This window comes from Formica exsecta, unplaced genomic scaffold (genome assembly GCF_003651465.1).
Source record: "Formica exsecta isolate Colony F162 unplaced genomic scaffold, ASM365146v1 scaffold83, whole genome shotgun sequence".
In the NCBI taxonomy this organism is placed as follows: Eukaryota; Metazoa; Arthropoda; class Insecta; order Hymenoptera; family Formicidae; genus Formica; species Formica exsecta.
The window spans coordinates 1302554-1322849 of record NW_021853600.1 but is presented as its reverse complement, the minus strand read 5'-3'; the positions used below and the strand labels follow the sequence as shown (position 1 = coordinate 1322849).

The following is a 20296-nucleotide window of genomic DNA, read 5'->3' as shown; positions in this document are numbered from 1 at the left end:
TGATTCCAAGGATTCCAAGAAAAATGTGTAAAAGGAAAGAACTAACCGTTACAAATTATCTAAATTACTAATTATTTGCTAAAATCGAAATTTATACATATTATACATATATTACGTCGTGTAACAGCATTATGTGCGTATTCCATTATTTATAATGTAATCGGAGGCCGCGCTTTTGTAGTCTGGCGCGTTACGTAATTAGCACGAGAATTATCGGCGGCACGATGGCGACGGCGGTGACCGACATTTCAGTGTGGTTAATTTTAACCGAGAGTGGAATTATTGCGAACGCTATTCGCCGTAAAAATACACTTCGACGTACGTTAAATTATCCTATAATTTATAATTCCTCGCAGGATATGTGATATGCACCATATTTGCTCGTTGCATATTTTATTGCCTTCTTTCTTCATTTCAATATACTCTAATATATCATAATATTTAATAATAATTAAAATATTTAGCGCTTATTATCAGAATTTTTTGAAAAAAGTGCTTAATTACAGCAAATGCATAATATCGATTTTTTTCTTAACTCGATCTAATTGTGAAATGAGTCATTGAATTAAAATAAATAAGCATAATAATAAGGTTTGAAAAAATCTGATTGCGCAAATCATTGAAAATGATTAAAGGCAGTTAATTATATTGATCTAATATTCATTTATTTATGATACAATTCCGCTTTAATACTATTATTCTATGATGCATTGATGTTAAAGTATCAGAATCAGTTACACGATCAATGGCGATTTGTTATATGAATCAGCGTGTATTTGTTACAAATTGTAATCAAATTACCAAATCGACCAAATAGATCGCACTAGATAGTAGAATGCAGTAAATAGCAAATTATACATTGATTTATACATTGATGTATATCTCTTTCATACTCTTTGTAAATGTCTTTATTTTACAAAAAGCCTAAGTTTTCTATAAAATGTTAGCCTATAAAAAAGATTTGACGTTTTAGAAAAACAATAAGCTTTTTGGTAAAAAGGTTGATTTTACAAAAAGCCTGCATATACAAAAAGGAAGTACTAGTATTCTAATATTATGATTCATATATATGTATATTTATGGAATTTATGCTGAATAACAACACGGATGTAATTAACGTATCGAAAACAATACGCAGAAAAGAATTTATTAATTATTATGTCTATCGTTGAATATCGTATGGCGGATATGCGGTGTAAATATATATGATATATACTGTGTGATACTATCGCAGCCGACGAGAATCAATGATATTGTCGGTGTAATTGGATCGTCAGAGATCGCGCACTTGTCGCGGAATGAAAATATTATGAATGGGTCTTTCTCTCTCTTGGGAAACGCGATCGCTGCTAAATAGGCCGACCAAGCAATCAGCTCGTGTTACCCGGTACTATCCTAAGTGACGTCATCGTGATAGGATTTACCAACAACGGTTTCTTATATCCGCGCTTCCTTCCTCCCGGCGGAGTTATCAGTAAATGGATTAAACGCGCGATTGCTCCTATCTCCCTCTAGACCTCAACTACTTGAGCGCGATACTTTTTTGAATGTCAAAATGAATACAATTGATTTCTTTTTTCTAATCTTCTTGCAAGATATCTCGTGAGAATACAATTTTAAAAATTAGGAACATCTCGCATGTGATACTCTGTTTGTAGAAGTATTCATTTTCATCGAGGATGTAACCTCGCCGTTCCGGTATTACAAAAAATCGTTATTCCCTGACCCGGAGACAGAAAAAAAGTAGAGGAAAAGCACATCCGGCGCGGATGAACGTCGCTCGCGGATGCTGACGCCGCGTCGATATCGGTTATCGGCGTCCACGGACGTCCTCTGATCGATGACCCGCGCGATAGAAATGACGTTTCACAGGACATCGTTTCATTTGCGTTGCTGCGAGCGCTCGTCGGACACTTCGGCAAACGTGAATAAAGTACTGAATTTTAATGGTCGATTTTTTTATAGAACGTCTGGAAAAACCTGCATTGAATTGTAAGAGGATAAATATTTTGTCTAACTTTAAAGTCAATGTTTTTTCTGTAAAAATTTGAAAATCACAGTTTTATTATTATCTTATTTATTGAAAATCAGAGAGTTTCGAAAAGGAAAATAAAATTTTAGAATATAATGAAATATTCATCCCCAATTAATATCAAGCAGATTTTACTTAATTTCGAAACATTATTAGAAATTTTATTTAGATAGAGATTTATAATCTCTTTTAAAAAAATGTGATACTTTTACATATGCATTTATGATAAAATTATGAGATATCTTATCTATATAAATTGCTTAAAAATGTCAAATAGATTTCTTAAAATGTATCGTATTATAATTGATTTCTTCACAATTTTAACATTTCTTACAATATATGATTCTAAATTTATTTTCTTAATTTTCAATTAATTTAAAAAATTTAAAAACTCAAGATTTGAAAAAACTTTAAAAGTGAAAAAATATATCGCAAATGTGCTGCATATTATGCTGGAACTCGCACGCGTAATCGTAACCGCATTCGCTCGTGGGAAAAATTGTGCCGGCGCAGGCAACCGGTGTAATCGGGCCCCTTTTGATCACGATTCTGTAATGGACGAGTATGCGAGCGAAACGCTATTCCGCATGCAAAACGCGGCGACGAAAAATAGTGCGCGTGAGAAATGACTGTTGGCGTGCAAGATAGCATTTGCGATAGCCATTGGCCATTGGATCATCCTCTTGAATGGACGATCGATTCCACAGGATGAAACGTACACCTCACAAACGCATTTAATACATCAACGTGTATAAATAACGAAATACGTTGGTCTTTTATCAATTACAAGATATTTTCACATTTACTTATTTTAACTCAAATTAGTATAAATTAACGATATAAGTTAAATTAAGGGGCCTATTTTGTAACTTTTCACGATGTCGTTACGCGTCATTGCGCAGCTAAAATGTATAAAACAAGCTGCGCAATGATATCTAACGACATCGTTAAAGATTACAGAATAGGTTCCTAAAATTCCATTTTTATATATCATATTTTGTGTATAAAAATTATGTAGTTTAGAAATAAGCAAAATATGACCTGAAATTATGCGAAATCAGCGTTATGCGTCAAAACTAAAAATTATTATTGCACGACATGAAAAAATTCTGTTTAACTCGATATTTTTCTCGAAATTATAAAAATGTGTGTGTGTGTATATACGATTAAAATAATTATATTTTAAGAAATAATTATTTCGCGCAATTTTTTAAAGATTTTTATATATAATCATCTTTTAAATAAATATTTACTGAAAAAGATTTCTACTTCAAATGAAACTGCACAAAATATTTGCTCCAATAAACAGAGTTGCTGCCTAGATATGTGTTTACAAATTTGCACTAATGGTTAATTAATCGCACTGATTGATAATCGTCAAGTTATTTTTTCGTAGTGAAGAATGAACATTTTAAAGGACGACATATGTGGAATAATTCGTGTCACTATCTGTTTATTCGAATTTTGCCACGCAAATGATAGCAATCTTGCGTATGTACACAGCGACACACTATTCTGCAAAAGTAAATATTAAGGTCGCATGCCAACCGGACTTGTTACTCTCTCGAAATATTTAATATTTTATAAAATCACGCTCTGTATATATTCTGCACTGCATATGTCAAACTAATTTCGATTTATATAAATGTGCTATTGCATATGAAATCTAACATATATATTTCCAAAGATGATGCAACTTACAGTAATATAATAATAATTAGATTTTATATATAAGAAATATACTTATATCGCGAAATATGATTGGTTAATTATTCGCAATAATTTTCTACGAATATAATTAGAAATTATCCACATGTATGATTAATTGAATCTCGTGATTGACTCAAGGATACCGAGAGGCTATTATCCCAAAAGTATCACTCGTGATATTTATTAAAAATGGGAATCCGTCTGTATATTTCTTGCTACAATTTTTCCATATGTCTTGCATCGATCGGAAGTAATATTATGGAGACGCAAATTCGCTCGACCTTCCGCTCGGCCATGCATCTTTAGCAGCAACGGCTGCTGCATTTCGTGAGGCGCTCCTGGGACGTATAAATCAAAGTCCTCCGTGGAGACTCGCCTCGGTTACGCGCCCATTCCTCTTCTTCTCCTTTCCCGTTTCTCTCTAACCTGTTGTCTCTCGTTTCAAGCCAGAACCCAGACGGCAAGATTTCTAATTCAAGCTAATCCTTTTTCGTCGCTCTAATTACATTATCAATTCACGGACGGATAAACGCGATGCGGCGCGACGCGATGCGGTTCGCGTGTACGTTTACAAGCTGCACGAGTGCATACAGCGATGCATTTACATGCGCCGGCCTGTTGCACGTCCCGGTCGCGTCCCCCCTTCTTCTCCCCTTCCACTGGCCCCTTCCAGCCCCCTGACTGATTTACGACGGTCGAATAAATTATAAGAAGCGGATATAGAAGAGAGCATTAGCCCCCGCGCATGGGCGTCAGGTGTTATCCATGGCAGTTTGTGCAGTCGGTGCTGGGAGAGGGGTGGNNAGGGGGGCTAAAATACGAGGAGCGACGGGGAAACTTTTCGGTTATCGTCGCCCTGACGCAATTGCATCCCCCGTCAAATTGAATCGTAACTCGACGGCAGGCGATGCGTCTCGCGTGTCGCGCGTCAATTAACTCCGCCCACGATTACAAGCTCCAGGCCGCCGGCAATTTCGACGGAATCGATATTACTCGACTGGCGGAATGTCGGAACGGGTACTTTCTCGGACGCGACGCGACACGACACGACACGACATCGCGTTATCCGACATCGGCGGGTTGGATGTCCCCGTGGAATTTTCGACGTCGCGCGGTTTTCCTACAACTGAAAGAGCGTGGCGACAATTTATTCAAACAATATACACACTCTCTTTACTCATTTAATATTTTCAGATAAAATTGCAAATATGTATTTTACGTAAATGGATTTTTCAGATTTTTTTAGATAGGATTAATTTTTAGGAATATATAAACAGGAAGAGACAGAATCTTCTTAAAATATTTATATATCGACTCTAATATAAATTTAAATGGATTTTAATTAAATTTTAATTAACTGTTTTGATGATTAATTCTCGCAGTAATTCTGTTTTTTAGCAGATTAAAATTTGCTTGAAATTACATGTGAAGAAGATTAAAATTTTCATTTACAAAATTAAAATTTGATAGATTCAGGATATTTGTGAGAGAATTCCCTTTATTTTTCACTATTATATATATATAATGTTTCATTCTAAATATTCGTGAAATATGGAATATTCATTTTCGATTCCGCCAAAAAATCTGTAATAGCGCGAGAGCATGCGAGATATTTGATAAGCCTTGTACAAATCAAGTCTCGCCGAACCGACAATCAATTTAGATGCGTGCATCGATCGGGACTCGTTATATTTGCCGCGATTGACCTTTCGAATCCGCTGAAATCGTTCCTCGACTTATCCTCGTTGGTGGACGATGCGACGAAGTGACGGGAAGGGAAAGGAGTGACGAGTATAGTTACGGAGGGGAACGCGGAATGTAAACGCGAACAACAATACCCTCGCAGTGTTTCAACCGGCGGGTATATACACACGCCGCGCGCGGAGTAAGGCAGTAAAGGTTTTGAGGTCTGAGACCGCATCGGACTGACGACATCCCGCTGTTAGGTCGGCTCTTTCAAGTCGACCGCCGCGGCAGCGGGAGGTACGAGTCGCGGCGGACCTCCGATATATTATTACCCGAAGTCATTAATGGTAAACTGCAATTCTCTCCTCTCTTTTCCCTCCGCGAGCCGGTAGAATACTCGGCACGACGACAGCGCGTCGCGGCGCGTGGAATTCATCAGAGAAATGTCAGCATCGATCGTAACACATGTGTGTAATATAAGAAAGAATACATATTACTTCGAAATTAAAAAATTCTGTGCGCTTCTAAGCAAAAATATTTTTTTTTTTTTTTTTTTTTTTTTTATTTTTTTTTTTTTTTTTTTTTTGTTAATATTATATTTCTATTATTATTTTTTGTTATACATTTTTTGTTGTGATAACAAAAACATTTTTTCTCGTTCCTCTTATCTTACTTTTATATTATCTTACTTTTATAATTAATTGCATCACAAGTCTAAAGTGTGAGCAACGCATTAACAAGTTGTTGAAGAGAATAACGTCGTATTTCATATTCTCTCGCATGTAACGGTTGAAAAGAAATATTTTAGCTTCATCATTTCCGCGAGTCAGACTGCTGTTTAAAAAAGACGTCCATGAGACGGAGCTAGTAGAGTACGATGGAATAATGATATTGAAAATATAATGCATTTTTGATTAGGAAGGGGAGCATTAATAATGTAAGGCGGTTTTAAAGCGGAGAAGCGCGAGCGGTGAGATATATAAGAAAAATTCATTTCTGCCGAAGCCAGCCGTTGTTCTCCTCGGGAAGTCGAGTAAGTAATTTCAATGGAAATTTCACGGTGTTATACTTAGCTCCTAAGAGGATAGATGACTGGAAACCGCGCAAGGAAGGATTTCTTGAGATCTCGGGATTAGAAGCGCGTTGAAGAAAGCCTCGAGGATACGGTACATCATAGAATTATCAAATTTTCTATTTGCAGAATTAACGTTTTTCTTAAAAACAAACGTGTTAACGTAATTTGAATGAATTAAGGGCAATATCTTTTTATTTAACAATTTTTGCTTTCAAATAATTTAATCGATAAAATGAAAATATAATCCATAGTATCCTATACGATGATGTAACCAGATTACTTTTGAGAGATTAGAGAAAAATAAAATATTTTTTATACTATTTTTATACTTATATAGTAATAATATTTTTAATAATAATATTATTGAACAATGTGAATATCTATAATGGAAATACATATAAAATATTAGAAATGTAATAATTATTATGTTTAATTTATATAATTATTTATACAAACGGACGAGTCGTAACCAAACAAAACATATCCGAAATTAATATATCGCGCAATTATAATTAATTAAAATGTACAACTAGATACTCGTGACGTAAATGATGTACTTAAAACGATACATTGGTCAAACAACATATAAAGTTGTATCGTACGTGTCTCCTAACCGCGACCACATGATGCACTCGCGTCGGTTGCACTCGCATTGGTAACGAATGCATCGTCGGAATGTGACTAAAAGGGCGCATAATAATTTCATTGTCTGACGCTCGAGTTTGCAACAACTTTTTCTGGTTAAATGCCGAGAGTGGGCTTTACATTCGCTCCATTTCACGCCGCGGCGATGCGTTTTACAACCCGCGAACAATCCGCGTGCAATAAGTCCGGCCGCGGATAGTAACCGCATGACGCATAACGCGTCAGCCGCAGATGCGGCGGGTGCAGCGGCAGGCGAACGCAGCGAAAAAGGCATTTCGACAACGATGCGGGGTCGTGCAATAATTTTCTCGTTCAACGGCCGAACGAGTACCGAATGTGTTTGTTCTGGTCGGGGTGTAATTTTCATAGCGAACTCGACGTAGGAGCGAAGTACTCAAAGTTACGCATAGTTCGTCAAATTTGTTACGTTCGCCGGTGTTACAGATTCAGACGAATTTTAATTAAATCCTTTAACTTGCTACTTATCGTCTCGCGTTTACAACGGACGGTTTTCAAAGTCAAAGATTTTTATTTTAATAACCAACGATATGTAATCTCTTAAATGTAAGACTCTCTTTCGCGTTAACTCCAGCATCCGAAAAGATAACGCTTGACCAATTAATACGTCAGTAATCCAGACGAAATTGCGAACTCCTCGATCACGCTCGAAGAACTTCAACGAGTAGCTAGCTCGAGAGCCTACATAGCATCGGCGGCGATCGAAAGCTCCAGAGGGCGAAGCGATAAAGCCTGAAAGGACTCTCGGGAGAGTTCCAGCGTGGCCGCGAGTCGGAAGATTTATACGCAACGGGCAGCGCTATAGAAAGAGATAGAGAGAGAATCCTCTCGCTTTCCGGAGCTTCGAACTTGACGAACTGCATGCGCCGCGGTCTACGATTCGAAACACGGACATCTACATACATATACAGTGCGGTTCCCTCGGAACTCACCGCTCCCAAGGGAGACGACGTCTTCCCGGCATTCGAGCGGTAACCGCACACACCGGGGGCCGAACGCGTTTAAAGGGACCGAATTCTACGGCAAACCTCGAAGAGATCTTTCGCCCTGGGATGCCTCCGAGCTGACCAACTTTGAACGACTTTGTCGTTACGAATACATCTCAAGAAGTGACGTAACGACGTCTCTGAAATATATCGCGAACTATTCGATATACTTCGTAATATCGTCATATAAACTCATCGCTTCGCATTACGTGTTCGTCCTTTAAGAAAAATGTTATATTTTAAAAAGCATTTCTCAGAGATGGAAGTAACAATTATCTAACAGATAGCTTGATATCTCTTATGTACAACCTTATGTATAAACGTACCTCGACAAACAAGCTCTATGAGAGGGCTTTTTATAGAAATTATATTTATGTATGCGCATGTGTGATCTATTTTTTTCATAAAAATTTAACAGACGATTCAAATACGAGAAGTGTACACCGAAGATTACACATTATCACTATATATATATAATTTAGATTTTGAGGATATAGTTATATATAAAAGAATCTCATTTTTTAAATTAATGAAAAAATAATATAATCACATTTGGTAAAACTGCATAAAAGGTGACACACCTCCGATTTTATCGCTACTTAAATATGTTGTAGGTGATTCTTCTGAATAATTCCCCGCAAGAAATAATTGGGGGATGGCATTGGTTTAGAAGATATAACAAATTGAAGTTTCATATTAAAGTATGTGTATATGCTGTATAATTTGTTATTTTCTCATTAAAAAGAACTATTTATGACATTTAAGCATGGGCGGGGGAGGGGCACCCCCATTCCGAAAAAATTCTAATTTAACCCAAATCTATTTTCAGTTTTAAAAGTAAAGTTGGATTGGGTTAAATTAGATTTTTCACGCATTCAATAAATAATATTTTTCAAGACAAGACTCACAAATTCGTGTAGTTACATGTCGAAAGCTGTTAACGAACTGCGAGAAATAGGTGAAACACATTATTGATAAATATCCATGATCGTGTATCTATCCCGTAAATGTAAACAAACACTTTTTCCACGTCAGCTCTACAACAAATACAACGTACACAAACTTTACTCTTCCTAATATTACTTTATAATACCCGAGAAAAAGCATTAAAACTCTGAAACTTTAATTTGTTACATCTCCTAAACCAATGCCGTCCTCCACTTATTTCTTGCCGGTAATTACTCAGAAAAACTTCCCCTATAACATATTTAAGTGGCGATAAAATCGGAGGTGTGTTACCTTTTATGTAGTTTTACCTTACATTTAATTTGAATTTTGAGCTTCAAAAAGTTATCGAAATTAAAAATCATGAAATTAAAGACTACAAAAAAATCTTATTGTGTAAAAATTAATATTGCAAGGTAATTTAATATGCATGCTTAGATGCAACAATTGGAATTATTTTACAAACGGTGCAAGTGTATTCAGCAACGCGCTCACTGATGAAACATGCGAGTCATTTATGCGTATCGATGCGTTTATGGCAGTAGCGTTTTGATCGAAACACACTTTGATCGCACTCGGTGCACACTTCTATCTCATCCCTGGTTAATCGAGCATGTCGATGACGCCGTATATCGATTATCTGCCGTTTACCGGGGTGTTATCGAAACGCGCTTAATTAACGGAGAACAAACTGCAGCGAGAATAACGACGCGAGTCGAGCGTTAATCGCGATGCGAGGAGCAAAAAGAGGCAGATGAGAGAAATTGCTTTCGTGTTATAAATTCTCTTCTTGCCTCCTCTTTTCTTACCTCCCTACCATTTTTATCAGAAAGATACGTTGGCCTTATAACGATGTTTTATCCTACTGTCGAGATGCATTTTATTTCGTGCGATAAAACTTTACATTAAATACATGTTTTTGTATTTCAGCTTTCTTGTAATATAGTTTATATGTATATATTCTGCAAATACGGATAGATTACGGTAAGATTAAATTTATTTTAATTCTTATTTCTCAAACATTTCCATTCAACATTTTTAATGTATCCCTCGCTTTTATTCCATAATTGCAGGACACGAATTCAGTTACGAATAATTGATTAAAATAATACTTATTAATATATTGGCTTTTGAACTAATTGTAAATAGAATCGAAGAAAACGGGATTGAAGTTCTCTCGTTGGCTTTTTACCTTACGGATTGATAGAATCAACGAAAATTTAGAGGCGAGATCTCTTGTTTGACGACGCGAAGCGGCGCGTAGCCCGCAAAACAACGCCATTCGCGAAGTTGGTACCGGCCAACGTAGTGAGCGAATGGGACGTTAAATCGAGATGCTCCTCTCGTGTGCCCTCCACGTAATCCCGCCGCATCCTTGACCCCCGCCATCGTTTCCACGCACGCAGTAATTTACCGCGAAACACGCGCGTCGTTACTCAGCCATCGCTTTGTTCTCGGATTTTCTGCAAGTCGACGCTTGCCCGAGACCATTTTTTTGCCTGAAGATCCTTTACGTAATGATCGATAATGACGGCTGGACATGCGCCAACTAATGACTTTGGGAATGGAATGCCTATATTACCTATGTTGCCTATACTGTTATTAAATATATTTGTCCTTACGTTACATTAAATTTATCTTATCGTCCAGTGAAGACTTTGGATACATTGTAATCGATATTTTTTTATATTATTTAAAACGTTATTAAAAAAAATGGAGTAAAACGTATCAAATTTATATCATGCAAAATTGAAAAAGTAAAATTTAAATTAGGGTATCGATATACACTCGATACATTTATCCGTAATGATACAAAGTCAATGATACAAGTCAAAGATTAATACATTGATAATGAGAAAGAGAGAGAGAAGGAGAGATAGGATCGTAAAACTGCATCTAAGTTTATTTAGGGGGAAATATGATGGCTGCTATAATATGATACCATCCAAGGAAAGAAAGAACGAAGGAAGAAGAAGACAGCGAGAGGGGGCAGCGACAAGGGAACAGCCTGCGCGAGCAGAAGGCAGGGAGAGTGGTGTAATAACTCTGTCCGTGAAAGCCTCGTCGTGAGTTCATTAGTTCCGTACCGACGCGCCATAATGCCGGTATAGTCCGCGGTTAGGACTTTCCACGGAAATACTATGGCGCCAGTAAATTCAGCGAGTTTATTCGCGGATTTCGCGTCTCCAAACGTTCACATCTCAGGCTAAAATATTATAATATGCGTCCCGTCAAATGGTTTTATAAACTGAACTCACATCAGCCATTTTAGAAGTAACCAGCTGGATTTTTTTACCCCATGAATGTGTGAAGATTACTTACTACTGTAATGATACTGAGATTAATTCTGATGATGAGATTAATTTTAATAGAGAGAGTATTATGAAAAATTAACTAAACTTTAATGTTTGAAACTTTAAATCTGATAAAAAGTTTTGAAAAATAGAGAGATATGCATCTCTAAAGTTATGTTGGGTGTTTCTTAAGATGTATATAACAATTTTTCGATTAAATTGAATAAAAATACTTAAAAATTGAATTTACAAAATTTTACAATTCCATTGTATAAGATAAGATTGATATATTAAAAGTCCTAAAAATTAAAAATTTATTGATTTAAGTATTTTTACAATATTTTAAATATAAATAGAATCTTTCACATAGCGACAGAGAAAGAAATAAAATATATGTATTTTATTTTAAATTTCTTTCATCAGAAATAACTGAATGCAAAAATTTTTTCGAGATAGGAGTCTCTCTGCACAAACCAACATATAAACCGCAAAAACGCGCTCGTGCGAATAGATTAAACATCGCAACAACGTAATCCCATCAGCAACAACGGCACCTATCCTCTAGGCTTCTCGCGCATGCGAAGGTTTTCCGGAAACGGAAGCCGATGTGGATCCGGCCACAACGGACGTCATGTGTACGACAGGCTCGACCGCGCGCGTATAATCTCTACATTCGGTCCGCCGCGAGTTGCAGGTTGCAGCTGCAATTGCAACGTGCAGTTGCATGCGCATTACCGCGAACTTTAGCCGAAAAACTAAAGCAAGCAAAAAAAAAAAAAAAATAACAAACTGCGTTTTGTGTTGCAGAGAGGTACGACACCGCATACGCCTGCGAGGGCAAAACGCTGGAAATCGAGTGTGGCGAGGGGAAGCTGATCCACCTGATACGGGCGAACTATGGCAGGTTCTCCATCACGATATGCAACGAGCACGGGAACACCGAATGGAGCGTCAACTGCATGTCGCCCAAATCGTTCCGTGTGCTGAACAACGAGTAAGTACCGCACGCGCCACGTTTGTATTTCCGTATATTTGCTGTGACTGACTTCATTCGATTTGCCTTGAACATATCCCTTTGATCTATTCCCCTGGGAATTGCCGCAGGCAGAGCTGACCGGGATAATTTAGCGAGAGATAAATACATATCCGTTTAATTGCAAAAGAGAAATTATTGAAAGAATGAACGACACACACGAGCCCCAAAAAAGATTTCATGTAAAAAAGGCTCAATCCATCATACGTCAAATTATTTTTTTCATTGAAACTGAATAATTGGTATCAGAATAAATTATGTATTTAATATCTATCTAATCTTTTCTTATCTCCAGAATTAATTTTCTATTGTATATATATATATCTATATTAGTATACATTCTTTTTTTTTGAAGATCGGAAAATCACTATGTATATATAAAACATTCAAGGAAGAATTTTTTTACATAAATTTGCTAATGATCGGTATATAAGATCTATAATAGAGAGGAATTATAGTATATACATATATCGAAATTATTGAAAGATTCATTAAATCCTCCAAGGGCAAATACTATTTTTAACAAGATAAATGTTCGATGAAGCGGTGAATGGATTCTTTAAATTCTTACAATTGCGGAAATTATTAGCACAGATAATTATCAGAAATTCTTTTTAAGGCTACAAGTATATCGCCTTATATCAATTATTTTTTAATAAAGCATAGAATTATGAAAAAAAAAATTTGAAGATAAGCTCAGCAAACATTTAAAAATTTTTTGCCATACTAAAGGAGTAATATTTGTAATATAAGGAATAAAATATTTTATATCTTGATATAATATAATTAAGATGGTATTATATATTTTATTGTGCGATTAAATGTGCGCGCTATCGCTTCTTCTAATATAAAATACGTAATAAATATATTAGTCGGACGTAATGAATAAACTTGCAATATAAAATAATATTCAGCTCTGCTCGCGAAACGCTAACCGATCCCTCGCAAGTGTTTAGAAGAAATAGAGAATAATGAACAATATAATATTCGATTAAAAGAGATTGTTGCGATTGATGCGAACGATAATAGATCAGACTTGTCATTTTGGCGATTATCGCATAATCAGCATGTTTTCTAATAGAGTTGACTGAGAATTTCACGGAGTTTTCGCGTGTCATCTTATGCCATTATCGTGAAATGATTTTTATTTCATTAACGAATGTATATAATTCCGCGATATTTAATCTTGAAAAAAATCTCGCGCCTCCGCACGATCTATGAGATCTGTTGGTGAATACCGATTTAATTTCATACACCATTCGGGGTGAACAAATGTGTGATCGAATATTTGGTCTGCGAAAAATGTATCAAGCATCTTCGCTTGGAACTATAAAAACGCATCGATTGATTAATTGTGAAATCATTGATCTCTCTTGGTAGAATAATTGAGTAATTTTTTTTAATGTGTGCTAAATTTTAAATAAATTATATAATATTATGTTTAATTATATCACATATATATATGACAATTATATATGACAAGACCGATCTCTACATATCGTTCGCAAATATTCGTCGATCAATTCATTTTTTGTTCTCAAAATATTATTCTCGCGAAGGGATCTAATGAGCGTCGTTCCTTCCCATTCCTATCTCACTATCTTTTCTTCAAATCAACAAAATGGAGCATAAATTAAGAAAAACGAGTCAGGGAATATAAAGTAATCGGCCGAGAGACACGAGTTCGGTGGCGGACCGCTTCATATGGTTGAGTGAACTGGCCAATTGCTGGACCATTGAAGAGCGCGTCTCACGATGGATCGGCTAGGAAGAGTCGCAGCATTAGCGATAGCTTCGCTATCACGGTCCTCGCGAGAATCCGCCTCGCGTTTCTCGGTCTGTTGTGAAGAACATGCATATCCATTAATTCTGGAGATCGATTACGTAATTTTCATCTTAAGAGTTAAAGTATTGAAAATGCAAATAAATTTGCCGATATCGTAATTAAAATGATAAAAGCGAAATAAATTTACTAATTGTGATGATCGACCTCCATACAAAATTATATTCTGAGAGGCGTAACTAGAATCGATGAAAAGAAAAATAAAGTTTGAGAGAAAAATAAATATACTTTTACAATATATATATATATATGCATGTGTGTACCTAATGTGTATTAATACACATACACGCATACATATACATATAATATATTTGTTGGAATATTTCTCTATTTGTAATATATTTTTATTAAGCATGCTTCTCTCTCTAGAATAAGATGATATGTTAAATAAGTTAGAAAGGAATATATATATAATACGTTGATCTAGTTACGCCAATGTTCATTCTCGGACTCTTCCGTTTCTCAATCTCGTGGATCTGATCATTTAATCGCAAAAATTGCAACTGTTCCACGGAAAACTATATTGTAATCATGTTTATAAAACAAAAGAGATATTTTTTATGTTTTTCATTTATCTTTGATAATAATTAAAAGTCTTTCATATTATTTTGTAGTATATTGTGAATTGTGATATAGGATGCAAAAACGTGTCGATCGGATTTTATGTAAAATTCAATCCAATTATTATAGCCAATTCTTCCGTGGAGCAGTCGATTTATTTAAAGTTTAATAGACCCTCATATGCATTAAAAATACTCTTCAGATTCTTTAGACTCTTGTCTTTTTTATTTATCACTATTATTTATCATCCGCATCATTTACGCACACGCAAAATATGGTTATTTGATATTCGTCTTATAATTATACGCAATATAATATTTTTATTAACCAAGAAAAAATAACTCGGTTATATTTAGCATAAAACTATGCAATAAAAATAGTATGTGAGAGGATATATGGCAGGAGGCGGGGGGGAACCAGTGTATATACAATATTTATTATTTAAAGATGATATGTCGGCAAGTAGCATCGATTGAATGATTCGTGAGAAAGGATGAGAAAAGGAAAGAGATATAGCTATTTTTTATAGATTTTATATTTAACTTCATTAGTTTTGTTTCCAATAATGAAACAAACAAAATGTAATAAATTTTGATTAATGAAAACCCTAAGAGATTTATTATCATTTACATCATTAATTACATAAATTAATATCAAGCCAATTTATTTATTTATGTAGTTTTCGTGCGGAAAGCAATTATTTACTATATCTATTGTAATATAATTTATGGGATAACAAATTTCAGTGAATTATATTAATTAATAATTAATTCAACAAACTTTTGATAATATATGTATATATAAATTTATTAGTAGAATCTATAAAACAAAATTAATATATGCATATAAAAGAAGAATTTTTGAAAATATTTTATATTTTTAAATGGCTAAGAGATATCTCTTTTGGATTGCACTTTGCAAAAAGAAATTAAACAACATCTCACATAATTATGTTTAAGAAATTAAGTAATATATTCTATAATATTTGATTTATTTCAAAAAAATATTAACGAAGCATTATTTGGATTGATTTATCATGCATCGAGTGATGAGTCTAACAGACTCTATCTCTTTTTTTTTCTCTCTCTTCCTCTCTTTCTCATCTCGTCACAGTAATTTTTTTCAAATCAATATATACGGAAGGATGAGCGCTACGATCGGTCATATTTTTCTCATTAATGACGAGATAACGGGTTAACGGAAAAATTCATAATATCCACGTTCGGTTTTCGAGCGCTATTGATATCTCTCGATGCTCATCTGCATCGTAAAGAGAGAAATCCCCATTTTTGCGGAAAATTTTAATTTTCTCGCGGAATGATTCTTCCCCTCCCCATGCGTATTGATATTGGGATAAATTATTATCGCTGCAATCCCATTTAATGCGAGAGCCACTCGTCATTAAAATCGTCGTTGCATGATCAATCGATGCTTTTGCCTACATCAGCATTTTTTTTGCGGGATCATTTGAGAATCAGCGTATTTATCGTATCGGCGAACATTCGAAACCATCGACATCGGTTTGCTGTTTTTCGCAACTTTCCTCGTACTGAATATTTTAATAATAATTGCAGAATACGTATTCTACCATGTTGAAAAATTTATTTATAATAATAATTTTGCGTGGGAATATTTATTATATGTATATAATGCGGAAATTAATTGGCGAAATAATTCTATAGATTGTTGATTAATACATTGAATAATTTATAAGAATTGTTAAATTGTTACGTGGTTTATATAGTGTTATCTGAGAAATATAAAATAAAAGAATCTCTCTTCGTAAGTCGTATGGGATATAACAAATCATATTTTTTAAATTACATATATGCTAAGAAAATAATATTCCATGAAATGTAATAAATTCCATAATTATTTTGCTCTTGATTGCAATATCGTATTCTGCAATTATCCAAATAAATCTTTATCTTGATGCAATAATAATCAGAATTAAATTATTATGGGGTTGCGAAGAGCTGATAATCCAATCGAGCCGAATTAAATTGAACTTATCGCCGAATACATTTCCGTTATGTTGCTTCGTTTATTTCGTTTTTTTTTATTATTACATTTGGTTATTAACAATTTGCGGTTCTTTCTTTAACGCAGGATATCTGAAACAGAGTGGTTTTCTTCCTTCCACAAGCATGTTCGTTCATTTGTACATTTGGTGGGGCAAGATGCTTGGGTTTTATCTGGTATCCCCTAAAATCCTTTTAACACCCTCACTTCACGGTTAATAACTGCATTAATACATTGTAAGCCGTTTCTAATAATTTCCAGAGCTGGCAATTGTCATAAAAATAGTGCAACATTTATGAATAGAAGATATATATCTGATAATTAGAATGCGTTAAATATAATAAAACGGCTTATAATGCGTTAATTATAATATTTATTATGTTATGTACATATATTTGTTAGTTATTTGATTAAAAAAGAAATTATTATGGTATTGGTTAAGGTATAAACAAAATGGAGCAAGTATATCAAACGCAAACAGCTACGTTGTAGATTAATATATTTATATAGTTATATAACTAATTGCTTAATTTTAATGATTATTAGACTAATTGTGTTACAGTCGATATTATTTCTTTTCTAACATTTCTTTTGCTCGTTGGAGCGCGCATCGAAAATTTAATTAACATTATTGATACAGAAACCCTTGAATATTTCAAAACAAACTTATGAAATGATATATTAATTGGTGTACTCAATACATTAATATAAATTAAATATTTATTTTAATCCTTCTCTCGTTTATCCATGAAAATACCAAATTAATGTGTTTCTATATTAGATCTACATATTTCCGGTTTTATATTATATAAATATTTGGTTAATTTTCAATTAATATCTTTTTGATGTTTCTCTACATATGTACGAAATATTTTTTTACGTAATTCCTAATACATAAACATTACGTACATTATATATATAATATATTCATAAACATTAATATTTTGATTTAATGTAATCTCAGAACTTTTACAAAAATACGCTAAAAACAATTGATTACTTTTCACGGAATACTCCGTAATTAATGTAACAAGAGCAATTTCTGCAGCCAACTAATCTCTTTTTCTTTTTTTAACTTTCATGATTGAATAATCTCGCTACCAAACTATACACAAATAATCGCTCGCTTGAAAATAACAGACGCATAACCGTGCCAAAGAAAGACATACAGATGTATCCTGCACTTCAGATCGCGCTGCATTACTCCGGATTAGGAAATTTCTGCGCGTCGTACCTGCAAATAATCGAGCGCGTGGCGAGAGAGAACGGGTCGAAATCATTTGGGAATTCCGTTTAATCGCGCTGCTAGCGAAACCAATTGCGGATTAACCGTCTGCTGGTTGCAACCGGGCCAAAGCGAGGAAGAAGAGGGTGCGGAGTGTCGGTGTAAAGGCTGCGATAGGCGGATACGAGGAGAGGATTCACGTCCGAGATAACAGAGGAGGGGGGGGGGGGGGGAAATGGTTAGCGAGGGGGGTTTTGGCGGAACGATTAATGAAATTGGATGCTGAGCCGCCGCCGCCACCGCCACCGCGAAATTCGGTTCACCGCGATTTAGCGCAAAAAAAAAAAAAAACGCTGTATCTGTATTACGCTACGCGGGCATTTGTCAGGTAAAATCGTCAAATAAAATCACGACAGGAACGTAATTATCTCTTGAATACGCGATTTTCTGATGTTTGAATTAGGCGAAATATTCACGAAGCAACTGCCAGTCAAATCAAAATTGCGTACACTACGAATAAAAACTTATTATATTGAATATTATGTACCTCCGTGCAATTTAAAATGTTAATTTTTAAGCGCAATTTGAAAAAACGGGAATGTTTTTAACTATTTTTGTACATTTGATTCCAATTAATGTGGAACCACAATTTAAAAACCAGATTGTGTTTCTAAATATTTTTTATTGTTCTGATAACTATTTGATCATAATCATTACCTCTATTTTAGTGTTGTTATAAATCTTCGCGGACTCATGGTTATTATTCGTTTTTTATACTACGCCAAAAGAAATCGCCGCTTAAATCTTATAATTGATAATTGAGAAGCTGAAAAATGAGTGGAATGAAGAGATAATTTTCTTTTACTATATCTCGCGCGCGGGCGACAAAACACGTGAGTTTGATTATAATTAAATCTTTCGCTAGGATTTGATTGATCATTGAAATTACTTCTTTTTCTTTTTTTTCCTTTATCGCGCCGCGAAATAATATATTATATCATATATGACATGTAAAAAGTGCAATTATATTGAGCGCACTTAATTACTTTTTTTTGTTATATCTTTTTTCTCTTTTTCTTCGCGTATAATCTAATAGAAATACTATAAACTACTAAATACTAAATACTACTTTATACTCGTAATATAAAACCTTTAAAATTATAGATAGATGATTTTTTGTCTCATAATTATTGTTAAATTTTATTTTTCTTTACCGTACATTCATTGTAAATTATTTATACGTAATTCAATATTATAACAAAAAATCGTGATAGTTTAGAAAAATTTGCATTGCATTGATATGCATATTATTATTCTCTTATCATTACATTTTTTTATGTATCATTTCTGATTATATATTGTTTAAAATAATTAAGAGCACGATACATATAACGTAAGATATCTTTAGAAAAGAAAATCTGGTAAAACTGCATGAAAGGTAACACACCTTCGATTTAATAGCCACTTAAATATGTTATAGGGGAAGTTTTTCTGACAATGAGTAATTCCCCGCAAGAAATAAGTGGGGGACGGCATTAGTTTAGGAGATATAACAAAATACGCATATACTTTACAACACGAAGCGAGGTCCACTCCACAATTGTTGTGTGGATGGGAAAGTGTCTGCGTGGACGCAATGAGTTCCGCCCTCCCTACAGGGGAGCTCCACTTCCGGAAAATATAAACCTAACCCAAACCTATTTCTGATTTAAAACTGAAATTTACTATTAACTTATTCCTACCTTCAACAAGATTTAGAAATTCGTGTAGTCGCATGTTGAGAGCTTTTAACGAACTGCGAGAAATAGGTGAAACACATTATTGACAAAGTATCAATGAGTGTATACCTATCCCGTAAATGTAAACAAACACTTTCTCCACGTTTGCTCTACACAACTACAACGTAAACAAACTTTATTTTTCCTTATTTTATAACAGAAAAAGCATTAAAACTATGAAATTTTAATTTCTTATATCTCCTAAACTAATGCCGTTCCCCACAAATTTCTTGCGGGGAATTACTCCGAAAAATCTTCCCTACAACATATTTAAGTGGCAATAAAGTTGGAGGTATATTACTTTTTATGCAGTTTTATCAAAATTTCGAATTATAAATGTCAGAGAGTATAACTAAATATTAATTATGCCGACATCTTTTTAATTTATATTTTTTAAATTGTCATAAATGTTTTACATTTTTTCATATTATTAAATTTAATTA

The 20296-nt window shown here is 34.4% G+C and overlaps 1 protein-coding gene across 2 annotated transcripts in view; it reads left to right on the top strand.

The window, feature by feature from the left end:
* Window positions 1–20296, top strand: part of LOC115244709 (latrophilin Cirl-like) — a 701308-nt gene that overhangs the window by 644099 nt on the left and 36913 nt on the right. For both annotated transcript variants that reach the window (XM_029822597.1, XM_029822598.1), the window contains one exon: window positions 12199–12385. In XM_029822597.1, the coding sequence (XP_029678457.1) occupies window positions 12199–12385 (187 nt within the window). The remainder of the gene's footprint in view (window positions 1–12198; window positions 12386–20296) is intronic.